Raw genomic sequence first — 27783 nt, 5'->3', positions numbered from 1 at the left:
GAGTTATAGCCCGTCGGGAGTCTTTGTTTCTGTGTTTTTTATTGGTTAGCAAATGAAAGCGCAGGAGACGGGAGGAATACGGAAGGCAGTAGGAGCGCGGAAGGCAGTAGGCGCACGAAAGGCAGTGGGAGCATGGAAGGCTAGCGGGGGACTGAAAGGATATTGGAAAGTCTTTGAGAAGTCTATTGTTTGTTTGTATTTACTTTGTTAGCATGAGGAGCGGGCAAAAGAGATGGGAGATGAGTGTGAGAGATACCGGTATGTGGCAAGCGGAAAAGGGAGGAGAGGAAGGATAGCTGATCTTTGTCGTTTATTTATACTCCTGTCTTTTCCTGTTAGTTTAGAGTAGTTGAGCAAGCAAGTTGTTGAGAAAGCGAGTTGTGAGAGAGAGAGAATCGAAGAGAGAAAAATTTTCCTACCTCTCTTTTAGCTGCCGTCTTGGCGTTTTGTTTCGGCCGAGTGATAGTCTGTGACGGCAGACCTTACCCCCCCCATAACTGTGATCGTTGATTTACTACTCCGGAAAGTTATCATTTTTATTACCGGCATCTTAACAGAGAGCCCTTGGCTGTTTTCACCCCGATTCTTGAACTTGTATGCCGGGTCATGCACTACTCTGCCCATAAATGTTAACTCCACTTTCTCTCTGGGCTCACCAATGGCTACTTGTACGATATAAATGCTAGCTCGTTTACCGTTTCCGCTTTCCTAGGTTTGACGAGGGTTTGCTAGCTTTTGATCCCTGGAGCGTTCAGACCACTATCCTATCGTACCAAAGAGGCTGAGAAGAGTGCCAGAGTCTAATGGCCCTCGAGTAGTATTTGTAGGAGAACCGCCCAACCTAGCCGGTGTAGGATAAACCTTTTGGAATGGAACAGCGAAGCGGCGATCATTACGGCAACACAAAGGACTCCTGTTACCTGCGCACGACTTTTGGATACGGTACAATAGGTGGGGAAGTTTGCTCCTTCCCCTTCAGCTCTTTCCCTCTCTCAACTAACTCAACGGTAAAGATAGGAGGAGTATATCATATATAAATCTCTAACAGCCACCCTCCTAGCCTTGGATTAATCACCACAAATATCCACTCTCGTCCACATAAATCTCCGTTTCTTCTACCTCCTCCCCTGCTAACAAAAGAATGACAGACTTCATAAAGACTCCCACTACTTATAGCCTCTGGACAGTCGCTGGCCCGTCCTTTTAGACTTTCCCTTCTTACTTCGGCTCCGCGCAGTCCATTAGACACAGCCGTACTGCCTCCGACGGATACCTCTTTGGACTCCATAAATGGGTTAATCCATAGCGCATTACCGAAACCTCCACCCGAACAAACGAAGCGAGAATCTGAGCACCGGATCATGCCATTCGGGACCCACGATTTCCAACACCCCCGGTTAACCCCCAGGGAGCTGGGAGGGGGTTCGACAATGGCGCACAACAATTGCCTATTTCCACCGATGGAAAACCCGATAGACCATACTCTAGTATTGTCTTCCGCCGAGCAAAACCATACCCAGTCTGACCCCAATGACATCGACTATTCCCCGGCTGGCCCAGAGATTTGGGTAATGCGTTATAGTCTTGGCCGCTTACAGTTCGCATTCCCATCCAAATTTAATGTTCTCTTACCTTATCAACTTTTACTCTTCTTTTTAATCCAGTCCCTATTTGGCATGCGATGAAAATTATTGTGACTGGTTGCCGTGGAATCTAATACAGAGTACCACCGGACCTTTGGCGCATTCTTGTGAGAAGAAATACTCCAAAATTACATTTTCCCTTTTTTTGGTTATCGCCTAACGAAAAAGAGTTCCCTCTAAATTTTTATTTTTGTATCAAATACCAGTAAGCCAGCTGTTTTTTTGCATCATATCCCTGTGTGCCAAACCGGGCCTGAATCCGCAAGGGGAGGGGTGTTTTTGATTTTTTTTGACAATAATACAGTATATTATTACTAGTCGTCATACAGGACCTAATTTTTTTTTTTCCACCGCTGGCCGTGAGCCGGGCCCACTAAACCCTTGCCGGAGCAAATGCACCGCGCAAGTATGGTAAATCATCTCCCGCGATCCCAAAGGGCAATTCCGGACAATAGGTGGGGAGTCTGGCCAAAATTATTCGCACCCGCCAAAGCCCAGCGATGCCCAGGCAACTCCCTGGTCGGATCTTACAGCAACCTAAGGTAGTTAAGTTGAAGCCGCCAGATGTCTAGGCAGAGCCGAAGGATGCCCACGCGAGCTCTTGCTTCGGTTCCGAAAAGCCGGGTTCCAGTAGTCCGGTACGAGATACTGAGGTAGGCTGGGATAATCCGGTCGTGCTGAGAGCTGGGAGCTGGACGTTTGGGTTCACAGAGTTTTATCTCCCATTCTCTAAACCCTAGGAGAGTATCTTCAAATCCCGGGGCGGTATCCACAAACGCTAAAGTCGCATGATATAAGGCCAATAACATTACGTGTTAGCCCCGACGATTCCCATGTAGATAGTTATTCAGTTACTCTACTATCGATAGACATGACTAGATCGCGGGTCGAGCAGAACCCTCCCGATCCGCCCTATTTGCTCTATCAGGGGTATTATTACTCAATAACTCTCAAGTTTGTGCAATCATGATGGATCACCCCATCTACCTATATCTATCCCAGTAATCGTGTGATATCATCAGCCAGCAAAACGGGCATACCCAGAACACTAAATATTATATTCTCAACAGGAGTCTTTAATCAAAATGTCCTCGATAAATGGGTGATTTGAATTTGATTCAAGTAGCCCAAGCGACCAGTCAAGGGCACCGCATGGCAGGAATTTGGGAAATCGACCTTTCAAAGCCAACCCTCCCCACTGATCCCGTCCTATATGAGCAGTTGGCCGAGCCTTCAAGTATACTGATGGCTTGACCTGTGCATTTGCAGTTTTAATTTGGGTTGCGCCAAGGAGTGCCCCGGGCGCGGATAACTTGGACCGGACTCACAGCCTCTCTAAAACTATAGCCCTACTGGCAGCTTGGAGTGACTACCCCCGCCCCATGACAATTGGAAGAGACAGTATTGGACAAGGTAAGCAGACATGATAACGCCGGCCAACGACTCCGGTTCAGTCAGAGATTTTCCTAATACATTTAGAGGACAGTGGGGTATGAGTCACCCATCGGACCCATCGCGGTGGACGCAATAGAGGATTTACAGCTTTTTTTAGCGGACAGATAGGATCCATCTCCGGCGAGGGTAGAAGATAGCGTAATGTTGTGTGGTGGACATATAACCCGGTCGCTTCACAAGATGATACAAACCGCATGCAACCTGTTTAGGAGGGTAGTAAGTGTTCACAAACGGACTAGCAGGTGGCTTGCCAGCAGATCGCCTGGAGATACACAGTCTGGAGGGGGCAGATCAAGCAAGGCTTGCGCCGTCTATGTAGGACCCGCTTCGCTAAACCCTGCAGGCTTCAGAAATACAGGACGCCTCCGGCGGATGTCTGTCATATTCTATGGAGTTCTAAAATATCTTGTTAACCGCTAATTTAGGAGATATCTAAAGATTCCCGCAAATATCTAAATATACCGGTACTGCTTTGAAGCTCTCGGAAGACATATGTAAATATCTGATGATGCCCGTCGATATCTTAAACTCCCAAGTTCCTCGCGAACATCCACAAATACGATGCGATCTGTAAAGAAATCCATCCACCCCCGGCCCAGGAATAGGACACACTAAAAAGTGAACAATATTCCGATAGGTCCAAAGCGTTGAGAGTAGTTCGGATGCTGGGAAAGTTTCCATGACACGGGATATTCCTAAAGTGCTGATAGATTACACGCAAGGTAACAGATATCATTTGGTTATCAAGCTGTTTTCTCTCTCCACTTTAGTATCATTAAGATCCTCAAATCACCAACAATTTTACTGATTGCTGCTTCCCCACCTATCCTCGCCAAGGGTCCTTCATCCTAAGGCTTTTTCCGCATCTCAAACCTGTTCTCCTCTCCCTGATCCTGGTTACTAAATTGGATACAACTATTCAGACGAGAATATACGTGGAGGCTCCGGGTCTCCACTAAACTCTCCACCGAGTGGTAGTTTAACCCACGGTAATATACACACGTCCCATGAACACACTACAGGACTCAAGTAACCATACCCGATTACCCGTAAGCCACCAGATATCCGGAGTCCGGTCATCTCCCGCAGTTCGAGCGGCAGATAGTGTGGGGATCTTACCGGAAACTATCTTGCATGTTTTCTACCCAGTTAGAGAGATATTTATTAGCGCTTTTTCGCTCTCTCCGCTTCCCCTTCCCCAGCCGATTCTGTACACCCTTCTAGATGGAAGTGCCAAAGCCACTTCCTCCCATCCTTGTAATGTCAATAACTGCGTAAGGCCTCTACAGCGTAGCTGCCAAGAGTGCTAGACGAGGCATGACCTCCTCCTTCACTCTCCACCAGGCAGGAATAACCGAGAACTGTCCTCATTGGCTCGGGTTAGAGGTGGACATGGTAATTGAGTGGCTCTAAGGGATAGGGGAAAGAGCGGGAACGCAAGGAATCGCAAGTGACGGCTAAGGAAGATGGAGGATGTCGCTTGGGGATGTACGAGTGATGTCTCATGATTTCTGAGCCGCCTTTATGTATTCTTAAAACCGATGAAGCAACTGGAATGAATGAACTGGGTAGGAACCGTGAAGGTCGAGCCGCCAAATGCGCCTTCTCCTGGAATAGATTATAGGGCTTTATCTGCCACCTCAGATAATAACTTCGACCACATCTATCAATCCAACGCAGAATAACGTGAGTAATAAAACCCTATTACCAAGTCTGTGGGATAGTGAAGGCATCCATTTTGAGGAGCAAGACGTGAGCAGAACAAGTAAAGTGGACTCACAACCAGAATGCACATTCAGAGTTATCGATCAACAAAGCGCCCTCGACCGTGAGCTGTATTTAGAGTCTTTTTAGTCGGGTAAATATAAGGGACAACAGGAGGAGAGTGAAGAACGCAGGCAAATTTCTGTAGTCTAGCGAATCATGCTGGATGCCCTGGATCATATTCCGTCTCTGGCCCTTTTCCTAATCGGGTGTAAATAGTATCCGGGCGCCCAAAAAAAAGGGAAAAACTATGACCAATTGTCCGGCTAGTCATACCATACCTCCAGGACCCCCATGGGCGGGACCGTTACTGCTAACGTAATACAGCATGCACGCAGAGCAAGGGCCCGTAGCACGTGTGCAATATCAGATTCAGCTCAAGTTGTGACGAGGACATTAATGAGGCTCAAACTCACATAAAGCCACTACTAAATAAATTCTGAGTCTGATATGATATGATATGATATGCTCGGAAACCTATCGGTATGTTGGCGGGGTGACGTAAGTTTTAACCAAGAAAGCCTATGAGAAGTCAATTCATTTCCAGAACTCAAATATTGTAACCTTTGTTTGCCAAGCCCGAGAGGTACCATACATGATAGAAGACTTGCAAGGAAAAAATACTCAAAGACCGTTTTCATAAGTCTAACACCAAAGCAGTCGCCGAGGATCAGAATATTTTTCAAAAAAGCAAAGGACTGTTTGAAGCTGGGCGGTCATAATAAGTGCTCAAAGTTAAAACTTGCCCTAGCGCTCAATCTGAGTTAGGGGGGTTGGGCTTGTCTGGGTGTAAGGAAGATTCGGAAATGACCGGATGTTACATAGTTTTAGCAGGGGTCTTGGCGTGGCTATACTTCATCTTTGCAGAGAGAAGCAGTGTTCCCAAGCGTCCAGTCCGTCCGTCTTTCACCTAGGAGGGGACGGACGCCAAGTTGCAGTCCGTCTAGAACTATGCCTGGGATGGACGACCGGGCCCTATCGGTGTCTTAGTTTATGGTTTCATTTTTGAATCGCATGAGCATGCTGTCTGTATTATGGAGAAGTGAAACATTTTGATTTCTACTATCATGTATTAAATTTCGCTATAAATCAACTAACACTCCCAGTGATACTTGATCCTGGTTCTGAGCTCCCAGAACCCATCACACTTCCTTGACCTAACCTTGGTGCCCTCTCCTCCAAATCTCGAAGCATGGTCTCCACTTCAACTAATGGCTCTTCAGAAATGAGACCCGCCTACCGTCAGGACTTCATGAGCTACGACTTTGCCAATAGACGATGAGGGCAGCAATACATATAACGACAAATCTCTGATGGGAGTGGCCGGACTCTGTTAGTGGTAGCTGCGATCTATAGGTGACGCCCGTCCTTACTCAGGACGGCCGGGCCCTGCAGGTGACACCCCTGAATTCCAAAGATTGCCGGGCCCTACGGGAAGTTACTATTTTCTAAAAAAAGATCACAGGGCCCGGCCGTCACCTACTGGACTGCAATCTTCATCAAAGACGGACGCCGTGCCAGGCCGTCTTTACTCACCCTGCCCGGGACGGTTGGGAACACTGGAGAGAAGGGGATATAGAAGAAGGAAGCAGTGCATGAGAACTAACTAAATCTCTAGCATAGTCATATTTCTTCCCCGCCGCACAGATACAGTACTGTACCATAGATAACAAGGAAAAGATATAAGACAGAAGCACCAAGAGCAACCCGCAGCCGACTCCCACAAAGCTTTATATCGTGAAACACATAACAGCACACGGAAGCAAATGCCGGCAACAGGAAGCAGCACAGGGCGCACAAAAAGAGAGCATCGCCGTAAACGAGTAAACATATTGAAGAGCCGACGAGCCTCGAACCAATAACTCATGGTAGAAATTCAATCTAATATAAAGTGAGCTAGGCATTTAAATATTCATTAAAACAAGACATAATACCCACCGGTCTCTATATTGTGAATAGACCACGAGGTGGCCGTGACCCGGTCGGGCGAAAAGTCCGGATCTAGTGTGTCCTGGAGGCAAAACTGTAGTAGGGTGAATAATAATCTGAAAGAGGGGGCGATGATGGTAGACGAAAAAAACTCACAGCCTATAAGAAGGGTTAACTGATATGCTATGCCAACTGGGTCAGTGGTAATCAAATCGTATTACTAACCATCTATGTTGCCCAAATGATTGCGAGATACACTGTGGGTTACTGCGGGAAGCCAAAAGAGGGAAAAAAGGATATACGAACAAGCTGTAACAAAATTCCAGTGAAGTATTGTTAGTGATGGTTAGCAGAAGAGGGGATAAAGCTTTGCATACAAACTAAGGCGTGCAAGTAGAGTCTTGGTTAGCGTTCTGAAGGGGAAAGATGTGGGAATTCGCAGTGCTTACAAACTGTTATAAAAAGGAAGCGTGAAGTGTGAAATTAGTATCATAATGTGAGATTTTGGTAGTTGTCGGTCACACACAGCCTGTGGGGACGGGAGAGATATATTAGTAAAGTAGCAACAACAAAGGACAGAGATATGCAGTTCCTCTTACAGCCTAAGCAAAGTGGGGAGTCAGGTATTAGAAATTGCCTGGTCTTAGAACCGTGGTTGATCCTCTTCACTTACATCCTACAAGGCGGGGCGAGCCAGGGGTCAGCAGTTGCATCATTCCAGAAGAATGATAGATCCTGTTCACTTACTCTCTACAACACGAAGCGAGCCAGAGGTTAGCAATTGCCTCATCCAAGAATCGTGGTTAATCGTGTTCACATACCTCCTACAACACGAAGCGAGTGGGATGTCAGCAACTTCCTCGTCCCAGTACCGTGGTTGATCCTGTTCACTTACATACTACAAGACGAGGCGAGCCAGAGGTCAGCAATTGCCTCGTTCTAGAATCGTGGTTGATCCTGTTCTCTTACCGACTACAACACAAAGCGAGCCAGAGGTCAGCAATTGCCTGGTCCCAGAATCGTAGTTGATCCTGTTCACTTACTCTCTACAACACGAAATGAGCCAGCGGTCAGTAATTGCCTCGTTCTAGAATCGTGGTTGATCCTGTTCTCTTACCGACTACAACACAAAGCGAGCCAGAGGTCAGCAATTGCATCGTCCCAGAATCGTGGTTGATCCTGTTCACTTACCGACTACAACACGAAATGAGCCAGAGGTCAGCAATTTCATCGTCCCAGAATCGTGGTAGATCCTGTTCACATACCTCCTACAACAAGAAGCGAGCCGGAGGTCAGCAATTTCCTCGTTCTAGAATCGTGGTTGATCCTGTTCACTTACTCGCTACAACACGAAGCAAGCCAGAGGTCAGCAGTTGCTTCGTCCCAGAATCGCGGTTGATCCTGTTCACATACCTCCTACAACACGAAGCGAGCCATAGATCAGCAATTGCCTCGTCCGAGAATCATGGTTGATCCTGTGCACTTACTCTCTACAACACGAAGCGAGCAAGAGGTCAGCAATTGCCTCGTCCTAGAATCGTGGTTGATTCTGTTCACTTACTGGCTACAACACGAAGCGAGCCCGAGGTCAGCAATTGCATCGCCCCAGAATCGTGGTTAATCTTGTTCACATACCTCCTACAACACGAAGCGAGCAAAAGGTCAGCAATTGCCTCGTCCGAGAATCGTGGTTGATCCTGTTCACTTACCCACTATAACACGAAGCGAGCCAGAGGTCAGCAATCGACTCGTCCCAGAATCATTGTTAATCTTGTTCACTTACTGTCTACAACACGTAGCGGGCCAGAGGTCAGCAATTGCCTCGTCCCAGAATCGTGGTTGGTCCTGTTCACTTACTCTCTACAACACGAAGCGATCCAGAGGTCAGCAATTGCCTTCGTCGCCTCAGTTTCTATGATGCAGGAATGTACAAGCTATAGCACCCCCGGTTCTGCAATTAGTTGTCACATTTGCCCCCGAAGTTATTTACGGAGTTCCCTACCTCCTACACCTCCACCAAAATTAGCAAACCTTATACCCGCATCTACTGGTATTGGAAATGTTAACTTACAGCCTATCCTCATGCATTACTCAAGTTAGCTATTATAGTTGCCCTACATTCCTAATGCACTTCACTCACTCTCTACCGTTTTCAAGCCCATCGTGTTAGTAACCTGACAACGTAAGAGTGGTATGACCTGGAGCTTTTACTTGCCTTCTGTAACGCAAATCCAGTGTCTAATCAGCTATAAGGTCCTGATTGCTGCCAATTCACCTACCGTCTGTAATACAGTGTTAGTGTATTGTTAGCCACGCACTAGTCACTTCCAACGTAGACGTTTCTTCACCTCCAAAATGTTATACTCCTTCCCCCACAGATAGGCATTCACGTTCTTCCGCAGTAGCTTTCTGGTCATGCCCTTGTCCCCTCGGAGAGCTGCTATGTTTAGCGCGGTGCCATATACTTCGGATCGAGCATTGATATCCCCTTCCTCCTCCAATAGTCGATCAACTACCGTTCCCAGCCCCAGGAATGAAGCTATCATTAAATATGTGAAATCTTCCAGGAATATCCTCCCCCCTTCCCAAGTATTGAACCAGTATATCTGAAACCATGCCAGGCAGCGTTTAGATCCAGGTTCACAAATCAGGTGCGCGAATTCGAATAACTCAATCCCCCTATCCTGCGAATCTCGCATGCGATCTGCCCAGTGTCGAACCGAGTAATCGAGAAAGGCGTATTTCTGGAGATACTCATTAATGGCCGTCTTTGAAGCCCAGCCCTCAGTGTACATCTCTAATGGGCTGCCCGTGAACTCCTCTTGTGAAAGATAGGAAATACAAATGTCAGCAACTATCAAGTTGAATCCTCGAGACAAAGTGTATACTGCCAATTTCCTGTGCCAAGCAAACATCCCTTGATCAAGAACTCCCTTGCGGTTTGGTGGACTAGGTAGATCTTCGAATCGATAACCCGCACAAAAAGCCCGTAGAAATTTTTAATTGTCTTTTCAAACCCAGCACCAGCATTTCCTGCGAGGCGTCGCCCTGACGTATGATCCCGCGTGATCCAGAATGCAACATTTATTTCCTCAACCGTAAGGGGCCTTGCGGCAGCTATCACTATTTTCAGGATTCGCCGGGCATTGTCAGGATCTGTGCTTTTATCAAGGATCTTGGTGTAAAATTCTCCTAGATCGCGTGGAGCTGTCGAGATAATGCTAATAAACTTCTCAGCCGAGCAATCTTGACTATCTTTCAAGATTTCCAAAACAAGAGAAACCCTGAGGAATGTCCGGTCGGCGGCCGACATGAGGAGATTGCGCAAATAGTTCAGTCCTCCGGGGTTTTCCCAGATTAACTCGAGCTCCCTTACCCCATTATCTATGACACGGGCAACGTCCGTAGCAATAGCAACTTCGTTCTCCCCTCTAAGGCGGATTGTTGTGGCCCGTGAGCCAAGTTCTTTCTCAATGTGATGGTACGGTCGGCTCGTCACAAGGAATTTCAAACGTGTGTTGGACGTTTGTTGTGTCGGGAGACGGTTTATAAAATGGATAAGGGGAGCTAAAGTCTCATCCTCACACTCGTCCAGGGCGTCCACCACACAAATCACATCTCCGCACCCCCCCTCGGCCACGGCCTTGACCAAAATATCCCACAATGTATCCACATCCTCCGCGAACCTTTTCCTTTGGACTTTAATGCCTCCTCGGCATATCTACACAGGAAGATTCTCTGCCTGAAAAGTTGATGAAGTATGGCGCAAAGGGCGAACGTCGCGCTCCTCTGTTCTTCGCTGTCATCTTTGAAAAAGAAGTAGCAAACGGCGGTACTGATTTGTTGTTTCAGATGGCCCACGAGGAATGAAGACATGACAGATTTCCCGCAGCCAGGGTCTGCTGATAGCCAGAGGAGAGCCGCCCCTTTCTTCCCATCCACTCCCGATACTCTGGATGTTCCGTTACCCACGTGCACGTTCCCTCTACCGGCTCGCGAACCCGACGCCGGTGCGATTCGTATGCAGACTTGTTTAAGCATTGCAAAATTTCGGCCTCCTTATCGGATGAGCTCGTGTCGCCGTAGTAATTGTTGGTGGTGGCGGTGGTGTTATGGGAGTTGAATTGATTACTAGAACCGCTGTTTCCGCTATAATCACCGGGAGAGTGGCTACTCGCCGCGAGAGCCGGGCCATAGCAACCCGCATTAGTGGACAGAAGCGCAAGCGACACTCCCGAGGCCTACCTTTGCGTTGAGGATTTTCCCTCAGAAGAACTGCTTGATAGCCGATTGCCCATCTTATCGATTGATTTTTGAATTGAGAGAAGCTTTGCTTTGTTGACTTAGGAACCGAATGTGCTCTTTTGCTGCTCGTATCGGTAATGTTCAATCTGGGAAGCAGGGAAGAGCCAGAGGGGTTGGGGGTCCTAAATACTACCCTACTCTCAGAAACGCAATACCGTATCATACCTGCGAAATGCTGGAGTTCGGCTAAGCCTACACACTACCTCTGATTATTTATGACCCACTCTATCAGCAGTCTTCCGCTGGTAACATTTCACCCAAAGCGTGGATACCGCATAACTTATGCCCCTCCCCAAATCCAGATAAATCGGCCACCCTACCACTTCCCCCTGAAACGTTCAAAAATCCAAGTAACCATACCCGATTACTCGGAAGCCACTAGATATCTGGAGTCCTGCCACCTCCAGCCATATGAGTCGCAGATGATCAGGGATCTCATCGGAAGCTCTCTTCCATATTTTACATCCAGTCAGAGATATTTATTGGCTCCCTTCTTGCTCCATTCCCTTTTCTTTCCTTCTTTTTGTTCCGTACAGCCTTCTAGGTGGCAGCGCCATGCCCACTGGGCCCGTCCCCGTAGTTTCGGCAACGGTGTAAGACCTCTACAGGGTGGCTTCCAGGAGTGCTAGACGGACATGACCTCCTCTTTCACTTTGTACAAGGCAGGAATATCCGTGGACTGTGCTCATTGGCTCAGATGCGGGGGTGGACATGGTGAGGGAGTGGCTCTAAGGGGTGGGAGAAAAAGTGGAGTTGCAGGAGATGGCAAGTGACGGCCAAGGAAGGTGGAGGACGATGTCGCTGGGGCGGCTCGAGTGATGTCTCATGATTTCTAACCCGCCTACCCCTATCCTTGGAGCCGAACAAGCAACTGGAATGAATGAGGAGGGTAAGAGCCTTGAAGCTTGAGCCAGCGAATATGCCTTCTTTTGGAATAGATTATAGGGTTTTATGTGCCACCACTGATAATAACGTCGCGCACATGGAACAATCCAAAGCAGTATAATATGAGTAATAACCTTATTACCAAGTCCGTGGGATAGTGAAGGCATCCATTTTGAGGAGCAAGACGTGAGCAGCCCAAGGGAAGTGGACTTACATGCAGAACGCACATTCAGTGTCATCGATAAAGCACCCTCTACCCTGAGCGGTATTTAGAATTTTTGGCGGGGCAAATATAACAAACAACAGGGGGAGAGTAAAGAACGTATGCTAATTTCCGTAGTCTACCGCATCATGCTGGATTCCCTGGATCATATTCCGTCTCTGGCCCTTTGCCTATTGGGTGTATAGTATCCGGGAATCAAAAAAAAAAAAACTATAACCAATTGCCCGCGTAGTCATATCATACCTCTGGGACAGATGGACGGAACCGTTACTGCTAACGTAATGCAACCAGTGTTCAGACATAAGGCCGGCAGCACATGTGCAATATCAGATTTCAGCTCAAGTTCAGATGTGGACATTATTGAGGCAAACACCAATAAAAAGCAAATACGAAATAAATTCTGAGTGTGATATGATGTGATATGCCCAGAATCCTAACAGTTTGTTGAAAGAATAACACAAGTCTCAACCAAGGAAGCCTATAAGAAGTCACCTCATTTCCAGAACTCAAATATTGTAACCTCCAATTTTTCAAAGCCGAAAACATATGTACAACACAGGAAAAAGAAGAAGACAGCGTAACTCCAGAACATCCAAGCCACTACCAAACGCCCAAGCCATATCATTCGCCTCAATTGCTGTTGTCGTTCCACTGCAGGAGGCGTTTGGCAGGAATTCGCTGCCCTTGTCGCTTGACATCCTTGACACCGATACATCTCAGCCGACAATGAGGGTGCAATTGAGAGGAGAAGGGGTGGCGGGTGGGCAATGAAGAACGCGAGCTGTAGGCAGGTTTGAGGATCTCGTGTTCGGCAGAATCGCGTACCAGGGGGAGATCTTGTGTTCGTGGCGTTCGTGGTTTTGTGTGTCGTCTGTGGTTTCCCGGGCAGCTCTGATGGAGCTATGACCCCCCGTTCCCCGTGCCCACAGCTAAACATTCCCCCTATCGACTCCCGAGACACTCAAGCGCTTTGACCAATTGGCACCGGGTTCTTCCAACCCAGCATTTGTTTGTCAAGCCCAAGAGGTACCAGCTACAACTCGGAAATTGTGAGGTGGAGAAGACTTGCAAGGAAAAATATTCAAAATCCATTTTCATAAGACCATCATCACCAAAGCAGTCGCACAGGATCCGAATATTTCTTAAAAAAGCAAAGGACCGTTTGAAGTTGGGGGGTCATAATGAGAGCTCGAAATTACAACTTGCCTTAGAGCTCAATCTGACTTAGAGAGGTTGGGCTGGTGTGGGCGTAAGGAAGATGTAGAAATGACCGGATGTTACATATTGTCCGGGGACAAAATTAACTAGCTCTCAACGGCAATGGCAACGCTCCCCTCCTCATCACCTCGCTCCCTCAACACTTCCTAAAGAAATTGCTCTACACCAACCAAAACCAAACCAATTTACTTAATTCTTTTTTTTCAATAAACTATGCCTCCTATTCTTCGCAGTCATGCCAAACAGCCTATTCCCTCCAAGCACCTTTCTGAGTTTACAAGGGGACGAATTCTCGGGTTACACGAGCCTCAGATGACAAATCACCAAATTTCCCACTACTTTGACATTCCTCTCAGTACTGTTAAAAGCACATTTGCAAAGAGAGATCAAGAGGGCAAGGAGAATGAAGGTAGAGGAAGACATCCTAAAAATACCAAGGTGCAGGATGATGCTATGGTAGAGGAAGCTCTCAAAAATCGCCATACCAGCTACTCTGAGATTGCTGAGAGAATGGCTCCCAATGTTTCTGCTAAGACTGTGAAGAGAAGACTTGCACAAAAGCATCTTAAAAAGTGGATGGCACAAGAGAGGGTTCATTTGGATGAGGATCTAGCTCAAAAGAGATTGGAATGGTCATTAGCTCATAGGAATTAGACAAGCCAGATGTGGAGAAGGAAGGCAATGTGGGGGAATGAGGTAGCTGTGAAGAGGGGAGGAGGAAAGAGAAGAAAATGGGTATTTAGATGTCCAAAAGAAGAGTGGAATAAGGTGTTGAACCTACTGCTAGGAAAGGAGAGAGAAAGATTAGTCAGATGATGACTGGTTGTTTCTATGGTCAAACTCATGGTCTTTTTTTACCTGTTTTTCCTGATCCTACTTCTGCTGGAGGTGGAGTGACTGGAAAGTCAATTATTGATGTTTATGATCAATATGACTTTCCAGGGATATGGGAGGATATCAAGGAGCATGTTGGAGAGGAAGAGGTATTTTTGATCATTGATAATGCTAAGACTCACTTGCCTTTCAGGAGATGGCTCAGGAGAAATTCTATTTATTTATCTAAAATGGCATCTCGGTCCAGCTGACGAAGCCGTGAAATCTATGAATCTTCGCGAGTGCGCCCTTAGGAGCATCAATACCATCATCCTCATCATAACCCTGATCATAAATGTTGCCATCGGCCTCGGTCTCAACCGCGGAGAATGGGGTCCTATCCGTGGTACTGAGGGAAGGAGTATGGAATCCTACCCACCAGACGGGCGCCTCCTGATACATGAGCTTCGCGGGGTTCTGCTCCAAAGTGGAGCGTTGATCGAACACGACGTAACGTCTAGGTCGGCACTTGAAACTGAACGACTTCTCCTTGATGGACATGCTGGACGCGCACCTCAAGAGCTTGGGACCCGTATCGTACAGTATCCGGCGATAGTGACGTTTGTTCTTGGCCGAGAATCCGATCCATTCCCCGTTGCATTCCTGTTGGTCGTACAATAGGTGACCGTTGACCTGCTTCAGGGCTTTGACAGCGCCGGCATAACCGATGGGCGCAACCCCCACCAAATTGGGAGCAGGGGGCGGAGTATTGTTGGGGGGGATGAGAAGACGATGGAACAATGTCCAACCAGGCGCCATCAATGACTGTTGACTAAAACATATCACACGCATGTATATCGGATAGCGCCAAGTGAGACGGAAATTGATGGAACGTTTCTGAACCTTGATCTATTATATAAAAGAATACGATGAGGAAATGCACTATCACATGATCAAACATGCCAAGACATGTATTATGCCAAGCAAAGTGACAGGTACTCTTAAATCAATATGAATATTCTGATGTTACAGAACATGGTTGCCTCAAGTACAGATATCATAACAAGGGTTATGGTCCTGCTAATATAATAGAGGTAGAAGTAGGACTGTGTGCAGGTAAGGACTTGGGCAGGACCTAAGGTATTTCCTTTTCAAGAACAGACAGAAGTGGAGGGGAGAGTATTCTCTCATATATAGCAATATAGAACAAGTAGCCAGTAACCTTCTAGAGAGAATACATACCTCTACATCTCCATTCTCAGGCTACACATCAATCAAACTAAGCGAGCCTTCTAAAACAATTCCTCTTTCTTTACCTTGCAATTCTCTCAGTTGATTTATATCTTTCTTTCCATCCTTTACTCCTTTCTTTACTCACGGATGAGGAGCTGCTCTGGATGTGGCCAAACAAAGGCCGATGATTGTTTTATAAGATTGAGACCAAGAGGTTTCTATAGGACCTGCTCTACCTGTCATGCTACAGGAAGAGCCACTAGGCGCCGAAATCGACCCTCCAATAATCCACTACCTAATTTACCTATTATCAATCAAATTCCAGTAAGAATTTATCTTCTATCTGTCTTTTCCTTTTAATGAAATGGAATAAAAATATTGATTCAACTTATCTTTTAGGCCCCCACATTACCTGGACCCATTACCCACCTTTCAGCACTTTCCTCAGTTAATACTATTACAAGGCATACTCTCTCTTTATAAAATCATGAATGTAGATACTGCCATGCATTACATTTTAATGAGGAAAAGAGTTCCAGATCAAGAGTTGGACATTTGATTTTCTCAAAATGTTGTGCAAATGGAAAGGTAATCTTACCAAATATTCAGCAACCAGCCCCTCAGTTATTGGAATTGTTTACCTCTCAATCTGCAAGTAAGTTTATCTTAAATATAGTTTGTTAGTTAAAATTTATCAGAACCTAGAGCTACAACTAATCGTTGAATAATTATAGTTGCCAGAGACTTTCGTCTAAAGATTCGTTGTCATAATAACATCTTTGCTTTTACCTCCTTAGGTGTGAATGAGCAAACATTGGGTGTACAGGGGAGTGGAGTTTATTCCTTTCGTATTAAAGGAGCCCTCTGCCATAGGATCGGATCCCTTCTTCCAAACCAAGGCGAGAGACCAAAGTTTGCACAAATCTACACTCATGATTCAAGCAACTATGATACTCAAGTTGGAAACAGATTACTGGTGTTTGGCAATTTAGATGCAGCAATTGTGACACAAGTCCAGCTGTCTCTCACGGAAATGAATCCTTATGTCCAGTTATTTCAATCGGTTGGAGATTTGATTGCCTCTAATCCTGAAATGGTACGAACATTAAGCTTGAGAATTCAGGATCCACGGAAGCATGGCAAGGATCCACGTACCTACAATTCTCCATCAGCAAATGAGATTGGGATATTAATTGAAGGAATGGGGGAAGAGAATGTAGGACCGCGTGAAATCATTCTTCGTTATAAAGGTTTAGGAAACCAAGAGGAACCGATGAGAAAAATCTCAGAATTACATGCATCCTATCTTCCTCTCCGATATCCACTTATTATGATGCATGAGGAACAAGGATGGCATGCAGATATTCCACTTGCTGGCAATGAGGTAGTAGGAAATGCAGCACGTAATTTGCATAATGGAGTTGAAGATCAAATTCCAAATGCAGAAGAACGTATAGCATTTCAAGAAGAAAATCCAACTACAGGATGTGGAGGATCAAAGCGAGTTACATTGGCATTATTTCATACCTACTATCTTCATATACGTACTCCAAATCCTTCTTACCTGTTCCTAGCAGGTAGACTTCTCCAAGAATGGTGTGTTGATGCCTTTGCTGCCTCTGAGCAAAATAATCTACGCTGGGTATTTTCAAATCAAAAAGCACTTCGAAGTGATCAATACCAAGGACTTGCAGACACCTTAGTTAATCAAGGAAATATGGACCTGGCCAGTTTAGGAAAGCGAGTAATCCTTCCATCCACCTTTGCCGGATCACCAAGACAAATGACTGAACTGTATCAGGATGCTATAACAATAGTACGTGCCTTTGGTAAACCAGATTTATTTATTACCATGACCTGCAATCCAGCATGGCCTGAAATTCAGGAAAACCTGCTCCATAGGCAGCAGGTTACAGATCGTCCTGATTTAGTTGCCAGAGTATTTCAGTTGAAGCTCTCCAGTCTCATGAAGGACCTTATTGAGAAAGCTGTTTTTCGGACGAGTGAAGGCTCATATCTATGTTATTGAGTTTCAGAAGAGAGGACTACCTCATGCACATATCTTAATGATGTTGCATGCAGCTGATACTATTCATACAGTAGACCAAATTGATCTTGCTGTTTCAGCAGAAATTCCAAATAAGGAAGATGACTATCAACTATGGGAGACTGTTACAACCTGTATGATCCATGGACCATGTGGGGTGGAGAATCTAAGTGCTCCCTGCATGGTTGATGGCAGGGGTCTGGATGGCTGTTGCTCAAAACATTACCCAAAGACCTTTTTAGAGGAGACTATATTAGGAGAGGATAGTTATCCTCACTATCGCCGCCGAAATAATGGGAGATTTGTTGAGAAAAGTCGTATCCAGTCAGATGGAACAGCCTCTACCTTTCGTTATGATAATCGCTGGGTTATTCCATATAAACCATTTCTCACTAAACGCTATAATTACCATATTAATGTTGAAATTTGTTCCTCAATACAGGCAGTTAAGTATTTATATAAATACGTTTATAAGGGACCAGATCGTGCCAACATCCTGATTGATGATCCAGCAAATGTTAATGAGGTAAAGGTTTATTTGGATGCACGCTATATTTCAGCACCTGAAGCAACATGGCGACTGCTAGGAAACAAGATGCATCATAGAGGTCCTCCCATACAACGCCTTCAACTCCATCTACCTCAGCAGCAAGCTGTTTACTTTCAGCCTACTGAGAATCTCGATGACATTGTTGATCGGGCAATGGATCGAGATACTACCTTGACAGCTTATTTTAAAGCTAATTCCAAATATCCACTAGCCAGAAATGTACTGTATCAGGACTTCCCTCAGTATTTTGTCTTTCAGTACAAGAAACGGGAATGGACACCTCGTAAGAAAGGTGTCTCAATTGGACACATGTATTTCTGTGGTCCAAAGGCAGGAGAACGGTTTTTTGAAAGACTGTTACTACTTCATACCAAGGGTGCAACAAGCTTTGACTCCTTAAAAACAGTTAATGGTACCCTCTATTCAACATTTCGAGAGGCATGTAATGCGAAAGGATTGTTAGCAGATGATGATGAGTGGAAGGAGGTACTTCAAGATGGATCTTTAATATTAACTGGATTTCAACAACGCCTACTATTTGCTCTCATCCTCACTGATTGCAATCCAGCAGAACCTAAGGAGTTGTGGGAGAGATTCAAGAACTCTATTACAGATGACTGTAATTATTTCTTGATACACCAATATGGTATTCTAAATCCAACAGAGGACCAACGACTCTCACTTGACCTCAGGCTTTTACAAGAAATTATTCAACAAAGTGGCAGATCCCTAGACGACTTTGGAATTCCGCAACCGACACATGAATTTCAGTTGATTAATGGAATAGAATCCTCGAGTTTTGGTAATCAAGATGTTCAGAGATTACAAAATCCTACAGTGCTTAGAGCAGAGGCACAGGAGGATCTTCAAAGATGTAATACACTTCAGCGAAATGCTGTTAACAGAGTAATGGAATATATAACAGTCAATAATCCGACGCTCTTTTTCTTGGATGGACCTGGTGGAACTGGAAAAACCTTTGTGGAAAATCTTCTATTGAATACAATCCGGGGAGAGGGAAATATAGCTATTGCAGTGGCATCCAGTGGTATTGCAGCGACTCTGCTAAATGCTGGAAAAACAGCTCATTCTACCTTGAAAATCCCTATTGCTATTGATAAAGATTCCTATTGCAATATTCCTAAAAATTCAGAATTGGCTCGACAGATTCAGCAAGTCAAGATACTTATCTGGGATGAGGCACCAATGTTACACCGCTATGCATTCGAGGCAGTTGATAGGACCTTTCGAGATATTCGCAGCTCACCTCTTCAGTTATTTGGTGGTTTAACAGTACTATTTGCAGGAGACTTCAGACAGTGTTTACCAATAGTACCTCGGGGATCACGTCCACAAATTGTTTCCTCCAGTCTTAAAAGATCCTACCTTTGGTCATCTGTTACTTGCCTTCAACTGAAGGAAAATTATCGCCTTTTAGGTGGTCATATGTCAGCAGAACAACAGAAGGATGCTACAGAGTATGCAGAACTCATTCTTGCAGTTGGAGAAAAGCGATTCCCAGAATGTGGCCTGGATAAAATTCAATTATCAGAGGTCTTACAACTTCCTAATAATAGAATTGATGAACTTATTACCAAGGTGTATGGAGATCTTAAGTGCATATCACCAACTCCTCAATATCTTGCAGAAAGAGCTATTTTAGCACCACAAAATATTGATGTTGCCAATATTAATAATATGGTGCTTGATCTTCTTCCTGGAGAGCCTACAGTATACTTCAGTGCTGATTCAGCTACTGAAGGAGCTGCTGAACTTTACTCAAGTGAGTATTTAAATACACTTACGCTATCCGGAATGCCATATCATCGCCTATCACTTAAGATTGGAGCTACCGTTATACTTCTAAGAAATCTCAGTCCTCTTCATGGCCTCTGTAATGGTACCAGGCTTCAAATTACACACTTAGGACGGAATTTGATTGGAGGAGTTATTCTTACAGGAACATGCAAAGGACAGAAAGCCTATCTCCCGCGAATCGAAATAACCAGTAATCCTGACAGTGATCTTGGTTTCCAGCTTAACCGACGGCAGTATCCTCTCCGATTAGCATTCGCAATGACGATTAATAAAAGCCAAGGACAATCATTAGATGTGGTTGGAATTTCTTTAGAGAATGATGTCTTTACTCATGGCCAGCTATATGTGGCATTATCACGAGCATCTAATTCATATAATGTCAAGGTGTTAACGAAGGATGGTGGACAAGTTGGTGTAACAAAAAATGTTGTCTTTTCTGAGGTCTTATGATGCAAATCTAAGCCATAAATGGTTTCCTCATAGCTTATATTGTGGTTTTGGTGGGTCTTGGTATGATAATTGGTGATATGTAACTATAACTGCATTAATTCTATATCATTTCAAATCTCTGAACCAGTGTGGTAACACACGGGCAAATACTCGTAATAGGATGATAACGTAGACGCTTGCGCTCCTCGAACTCTGATGTTATAACATCCGCCGGGGCCCCGGTATTGCCCAAACGATGATGACCGGCACGGATGACTTGCCAAGTAGGGAGAAGAAAATTGCGATCGTCGCCCACAGTGGGGGTTGTGACGATATAGTGACTCTGATCCTCTGGGGATGGTAGGGGACCTCTCGGGATAGTGCTATGCCAACTGACATGCTTGCGGTGCGCTACGGCAGCTCACACCTTACGGCGGAAACTGTAACCGGTACAGGTACTAAGTTATTGGTTTTGTTTTATGTTTTGTTTTAAGTATCGCTTTGATACTTAGTTTGTTTTAAGTATCGTTTGATACTTGGTTTTGTTTTATGTTTTGTTTTAAGTATCGCTTTGATACTTGGTTTGTTTTAAGTATCGTTTGATACTTGATTTTGTTTTATGGTTTGTTTTAAGTATCGCTTTGATACTTGGTTTGTTTTAAGTATCGTTTGATACTTGGTTTTGTTTTATGTTTTGTTTTAAGTATCGCTTTGATACTTGGTTTGTTTTAAGTATCGTTTGATACTTGGTTTTGTTTTCTGTTTTGTTTTAAGTATCGCTTTGATACTTGGTTTGTTTTAAGTATCGTTTGATACTTGGTTTTGTTTTATGTTTTGTTTTAAGTATCGCTTTGATACTTGGTTTGTTTTAAGTATCGTTTGATACTTAGTTTTGTTTTATGTTTTGTTTCAAGTGTCGCTTTGACACTTAAAGAGTTTTACCAAAGTGTATCGAGTGATACCTTTGATTAGTTTCGTTCATGTTAAGACATGAACAGATTTGTGTATTTAAAGACCGCCTGTCTCTACGATAGAAAGAGCAGACTTCGACAGACAGTATTTCAATATACTTGGTTGAACGGTTACTTCTTTGTTCCTCAGTACACTCTCGAAGCCTCCCTTAGTTCTCAGCTCTCGCCTCCTCTCTGGAAGAGCAGGCCACCTGCCAGCTATCGTATCTATTACCGATAATGTGATTAGCACCTTGCGAACACGTTACAGAAACGCCCGGACGGCATCTTTTTCTAATAGTGACTATAGTACCAACGACGAAAAGGGTAACGACGACGATGGATACCGTAATAACGACGTTGATAATACCTAATACCCTCCTCCGATTCGGAATCTGATGGAATGTCCTCGAGCGTATGATAGACCTCCGGACGATGTTGACGTAGGTATGACTCACTGACAGATGGGGCCGATTCACTCTGTGACGTTTGATATGACTCGTCGTCTTGTTAACTCATAGGTGTGTGTGTGTGTGTGTGCGCGAAAGAAAAAATAAAAACAGGGAAGAGTGGGAGTGGTGAATATTTATAATGCAAACGCGCACACAGACCCCTGTCACAACAACCAAACAACCAAAAGAGGAAACCTTGGCGTAGAGTCCCACCACTCCCACTCCGCCTATAATATTAAATAGTCAGAGTAGGAGCACGTGACAACCATTGGGAGTGGTACGTACCTTGCTTAGGATATAATGGGACACGTTTCCACCGTTGCGAAGGATTCAGTCCAACAATCGAACCACCACCACCATGACCCCCATTGATAAAACACAAAACCTCTCTCTTCATGCTTCCCCAATACTTCCTGAGACTCCTCCTCCTCCTGTTGCGATTAATAGCGAATGTTCTGTATGCGCTTCGACCGATCCCAACACACCGAGCGAGATGAGCAAACTACCTCTCCTCGAACACAAACCTTCGCCAATACCGACACCGACCCAATGGAAGAAACGGAAGGCGGATGGCGAAGCCGTGAAAGTACTCCTCAACATGATAGATGGGACCCCGATACCATCGTCACCACCTCAACTCTAATTGATTGGTCGCCCACCCCGCAACCCGAACTGAGTTCCCAGCTGGTGGCAACACCTGACCTCGGAACAATTATCCGACCCGTTCCTCGCGGAAGAATCTGTACAAAATACCTGCTGGTCACGTACCCCCGTTGTGACGATCTCCTGCCTGAACCGATTATCAACGCTTACAGACAACGTAGTCTTCACCTCGTACTTGGACAGGAATGTCACGCAGATGGAGGAATTCATTACCACGCTCTCGTCCGTCGAATGGACGGAAAACGGTTTGAAACCACAAACATGCGATGCCTCAACGTGGAATTCGGGGGCCGCATTTAACATCCCAACCTCCAAACGGTTTACCGAACTCCTGAAAAAGTGTGAGATTATTGCCGGAAGGAAGGACGGGTGCTCGTACAGGATTTCGAGAGGGAAGAATGTGGGGGACCCAGTACAGGAAAATCTAAGGATAGAGATGCGTTGCTTGGATATTTCGCTGCAGAAACTAAGGATCAAGTGAGTAAACCCCCTCACCAGCCCCCCGAACAGGCAGTCGATACAGAAAGACCTTGTATATTCCTCGTTGTCGTTCATTTAGATTAGAATCATTGGGGGAGGATATACATGTCCCGGAAACCAAAGGCTGACAGGGATGAAAAAAACAGTTTCTCGTGAACGTCCGTAGCATGGCTCTGAGACTTTATCTCAGTAGCTATAATAACGTTCACCTGGTAGCAGAGAAATATTATCCGACCGTAGAAAATGTATATAGATCTCCTTATCCTGTTGAGAGTTGGGATTTGCCTTCGGATTTAGTGGTTTGGTGTAATAGTTTCCTTTCATTGTATCGCGATGATTCGTGTAGGGGTATCCTTGGTTTACAACCTTTGGCCTTGATCTTGTACGGTCCTACAAGGACTGGTAAGACCGAATGGGCGTGGAGTTTAGGATCTCATATTTTCTTTTCGGGTTTCTTTAATCTTCCTTATATCACGAGATTTACAAGTATGTGGTTTTCGATGATGTGGAATTTACGCGTATGGATGTATTTAAATGTTGGTTTGGTTCACAGGCTGAGTTCACCAGTACGGACAAGTACTGTCGGAAAACTCAGATAGTTCACGGTCGCCCGGTTATAGGTTGCTTTAATCATGACCCTCGCTTAGCGAACTGGGCCGATGCGGAATGGATGAATGGGAATTGCGTGTTCTTTAATGTAATTGATAAATTGTATCGCTCTTAAATATGTTACTCTCTAGGGGAATGTGACGGAGGAGGGGGCTTCGCCCCCTATCCCATCCATAGCACTTCCTCCAGACGGTATTCACCACTGTTGGACCCCACCACCAACCGAAAGAGAAGAAAATGGGTATTTAGATGTCCAAAAGAAGAGTGGAATAAGGATTGTGTTGAACCTACTGCTAGGAAAGGAGAGAGAAAGATTAGTCAGATGATGACTGGTTGTTTTTATGGTCAAACTCATGGTCTTCTTTTACCTGTTTTTCCTGATCCTACTTCTGCTGGAGGTGGAGTGACTGGAAAGTCAATTATTGATGTTTATGATCAATATTACTTTCCAGGGATATGGGAGGATATCAAGGAGCATGTTGGGGAGGAAGAGGTATTTTTGATCATTGACAATGCTAAGACTCACTTGCCTTTCAGGAGATGGCTCAGGAGAAATGGAATTTCTCTGATGGAAATTCCTCCCTATTCACCAGACCTCAATCCAATTGAAAATGTTTGGTCTCTGGTGAAAGACAAGCTTCATAAGCACTATCCTGAGCTATTTCTCCTGAAGGGCCCTGTCAATGAGATCAAAAAAATTATAGAGGAGGTTGTCACTCATTGTTGGGAACTTCTGGACCCAAAGGTTTTTGATACTTTGGCAGGATCAATGGTGGATAGGGTGGAAACAATTATTAAGGTTGATGGATGGTATACTAAATATTAATTTCTACTATGTATTTATATTTTTTAATTTTCTTTTGGGTTTTCATGATAGTGGGTTGGTGGGGGAGTGTGGTTGTCATCACCGAAGATTTTCCGGCCGTTGACAGCTAGTTAATTTTGTCCCCGGACAATAGTTTTAGTAGGAGCCTTAGCGCGGCTATGTTTCATTGTTGCAGAGAGGAGGGGATAGAGCAGAAGGAAGTAGTGCATCAGAACCGACTAAGTCTCTAGAATAGCCATATTTCTTCCCCGCCGTACAGATACATTACGGTACATAACAACATAAAAAGATAAAAAGATAAGACAGAAGCACCAAGAACAACCCACAGCCGACTCCCACAAAGCCTTATATCTTGAAACACATAACATCTCACTGAAGCAAATACGAACCATAGAAAGCAGCACAGGATGCACAAAAAGGTGTCATGGCCGCAAAAAAGTAAACGTATTGAAAAACCAACAAGGCTAGAACGAACAACTCATCGAAGAAAGTTAATCTATTATATAGTAAGCAAGGAGGCATTTAAATGTTCATTGAAACAAGACTTAATACCCACCCCTCTCTAGATTGTGAATTGGCCGCGCGGAGGCCGCAGCCTGGTCGGGCAACGTGTGCGGATCTGGTGTGTCCGGGAGGCAAAACTGGAGCAGGGTGAATAATAAACTGAAATAAGGGGGGATAATAGTAGACGAAAAAAACTCACATCCTAGAAGAAAGGTTAATAGATATGCGATGCCAACTGGGTCAGTAGTAGTCAATTGGTATCACCCACCATCTATGTTGCCCAAATGATTTTGAGGTACACTATGTGTTAGTGGGAAGCCGAAAGAGGGAAGAAGGGATATACGAACGAGCTGTAACAAAATTCCAGATAATTATTATTAGTGATGGCTAGCAGGGGGGGATGAATCTTTGCATACAAACTAAGACGTACAAGGAGTGTCTTTGTTAGCATTGTGAAGAGGTAAGATGTGGGAATTCGTAGTGCTTACATTCTGTTATAAAAAGGAAGCGTGAAGTGTGAAATTAGTAGCTTGACGGGAGATATTGGGAGTTGTCGGTCACATACGGCCTGTGGCGACGGGAAATACATATTAGTAAAGTAGGAACAAAGTACAGAGGTGTGCAGTTCCTCTTACAGCCTAAGGAAAGTGAGAAGCCAGGTATTAGAAATTGCCTAGTCCGAAAACCTTGATTAGCGGATTGGCTTACATACTACAACACGAGACGAGCCAGGGGTCAGCAGTTGCTTCGTCCCAGAATCGCGGTAGATCCTGTTCACTTACCCACTACAACACGAAGCGAGACAGAGTTCAGCAGTCGCATCGTTCCAGAGCCGTGATATATCCTGTTGACTTACATTCTACAACACGAAGCGAGCCAGAGGTCAGCAATTGCCTCGTCCCAGAATCGCGGTAGATCCTGTTCACTTACCCACTACAACACGAAGCGAGACAGAGTTCAGCAATTGCCTCGTTCCAGAGCCGTGATAGATCCCGTTCACATACCAACTACAACACGAGGCGAGCCAGAGGTCAGCAATTGCCTCGTCCCAGAACAGCGGTTGATCCTGTCCACTTACGTTCTACAACACGAAGCGAGCCAGAGGTCAGCAATTGCCTCGTCCCAGAACAGTGGTAGATCCTGTTCACTTACCTCCTACAACACGAGGCGAGCCAGAGGTCAGCAATTGCCTCGGCCAAGAACAGTGGTTGATCCTGTTCACTTACAACCTACAACATGAAGCGAGCCAGAGGTCAGCAATTGCCTCGGCCAAGAACAGTGGTTGATCCTGTTCACTTACATTCTACAACATGAAGCGAGCCAGAGGTCAGCAAATGCCTCGTCACAGAACAGTGGTAGATCCTGTTCACTTACAACCTACAACATGAAGTGAGCCAGAAGTCAGCAATTGCCTCGGCCAAGAACAGTGGTTGATCCTGTTCACTTACATTCTACAACATGAAGCGAGCCAGAGGTCAGCAAATGCCTCGTCACAGAACAGTGGTAGATCCTGTTCACTTACATTCTACAACACGAAGCGAGCCAGAGGTCAGCAATTGCCTCGTTCCAGAACAGTGGTAGATCCTGTTCACTTACTGGCTACAACACGAAGCGAGCCAGAGGTCAGCAATTGCCTCGGCCAAGAACAATGGTTGATCCTGTTCACTTACATTCTACAACATGAAGCGAGCCAGAGGTCAGCAATTGCCTCGGCCAAGAACAGTGGTTGATCCTGTTCACTTACATTCTACAACATGAAGCGAGCCAGAGGTCAGCAATTGCCTCGGCCAAGAACAGTGGTTGATCCTGTTCACTTACATTCTACAACATGAAGCGAGCCAGAGGTCAGCAATTGCCTCGGCCAAGAACAATGGTTGATCCTGTTCACTTACATTCTACAACATGAAGCGAGCCAGAGGTCAGCAATTGCCTCGTCACAGAATCGCGGTAGATCCTGTTCACTTACCCACTACAACACGAAGCGAGCCAGAGGTGAGCAATTGCCTCGTCCGAGAACAGTGGTTGATCCTGTTCACTTACGGACTACAACATGAAGCGAGCCAGAGGTCAGCAATCGCATCATTCCAGAACCGTGGTAGATCCTGTTCACTTACCAACTACAACACGAAGCGAGACAGAGTTCAGCAATTGCCTCGTTCCAGAGCCGTGATAGATCCCGTTCACATACCAACTACAACACGAGGCGAGCCAGAGGTCAGCAATTGCCTCGTCCCAGAACAGCGGTTGATCCTGTCCACTTACGTTCTACAACACGAAGCGAGCCAGAGGTCAGCAATTGCCTCGTTCCAGAACAGTGGTAGATCCTGTTCACTTACCAACTACAACACGAAGCGAGCCAGAGGTCAGCCATTGCCGCTCCCCCCACCGGTGGCTGATCTTGTTAACCCACCTCCTGCGACCACCCACGAGTTAGAGGTTAGTATTTGCCTCGTCGCCTTAATTGATATGATCCAGTAACGTACAAGCTATAGCACCCCCGGCTTTGTAATTAGTTGTCACATTTGCCCCCGATGTTATTTACGGAGTTCCCTACCTCCTATCTCCCCATTAAAATTAGGAAACCTTATTCTCGCATCCACTGGTATTGGAAATGTTGACTTACGGTCTATGCTCATGCATTACTCGAGTTAGCTATCATTGTTCCCTACATTCCTAAGCACTTCACTCACTTTCTACCATTTTCAAGCCCCTCCTGTTAGTACCACGACAACCTATAGGATATATGACCCGGGCCGTTACTTGCCTTCTGTAACGCAAATCCAGTGTCTAATCAGCTCTAAGGCCCTCTGATTGCTGCGAATTCACCCACCGTCTGTAAGACAATGTTAATTTATTGTTAGTTACGCACTAGTCACTACAAACGTTGACGTTTCTTTACCTCCAAAATGTTATACTCCTTCCCCCACAGATAGGCATTCACGTTCTTCCGCAGTAGCTTTCTGGTCATGCCCTTGTCCCCTCGGAGA

At 45.3% G+C, this 27783-nt stretch overlaps 1 protein-coding gene; it reads right to left on the bottom strand.

Annotated features, from left to right (window-relative positions):
* Window positions 1-24515: 24515 nt before the first annotated feature.
* On the bottom strand, window positions 24516-25385 carry GSTUM_00008370001 (uncharacterized protein; the record flags this gene model as incomplete). XM_002840012.2 has 4 exons in its annotated part: window positions 24516-24788; window positions 24849-24998; window positions 25065-25215; window positions 25285-25385. 2 exons carry the CDS (start codon window positions 25383-25385, stop codon window positions 25104-25106), a joined length of 213 nt encoding a protein of 70 aa, XP_002840058.1. The 3' UTR covers window positions 24516-24788; window positions 24849-24998; window positions 25065-25103.
* Window positions 25386-27783: the final 2398 nt, after the last annotated feature.

The sequence above is a fragment of the Tuber melanosporum genome, assembly GCF_000151645.1.
Source record: "Tuber melanosporum whole genome shotgun sequence assembly, scaffold_45, strain Mel28".
NCBI classification, from domain to species: Eukaryota; Fungi; Ascomycota; class Pezizomycetes; order Pezizales; family Tuberaceae; genus Tuber; species Tuber melanosporum.
This window is presented reverse-complemented; position numbering and strand designations above follow the sequence as displayed.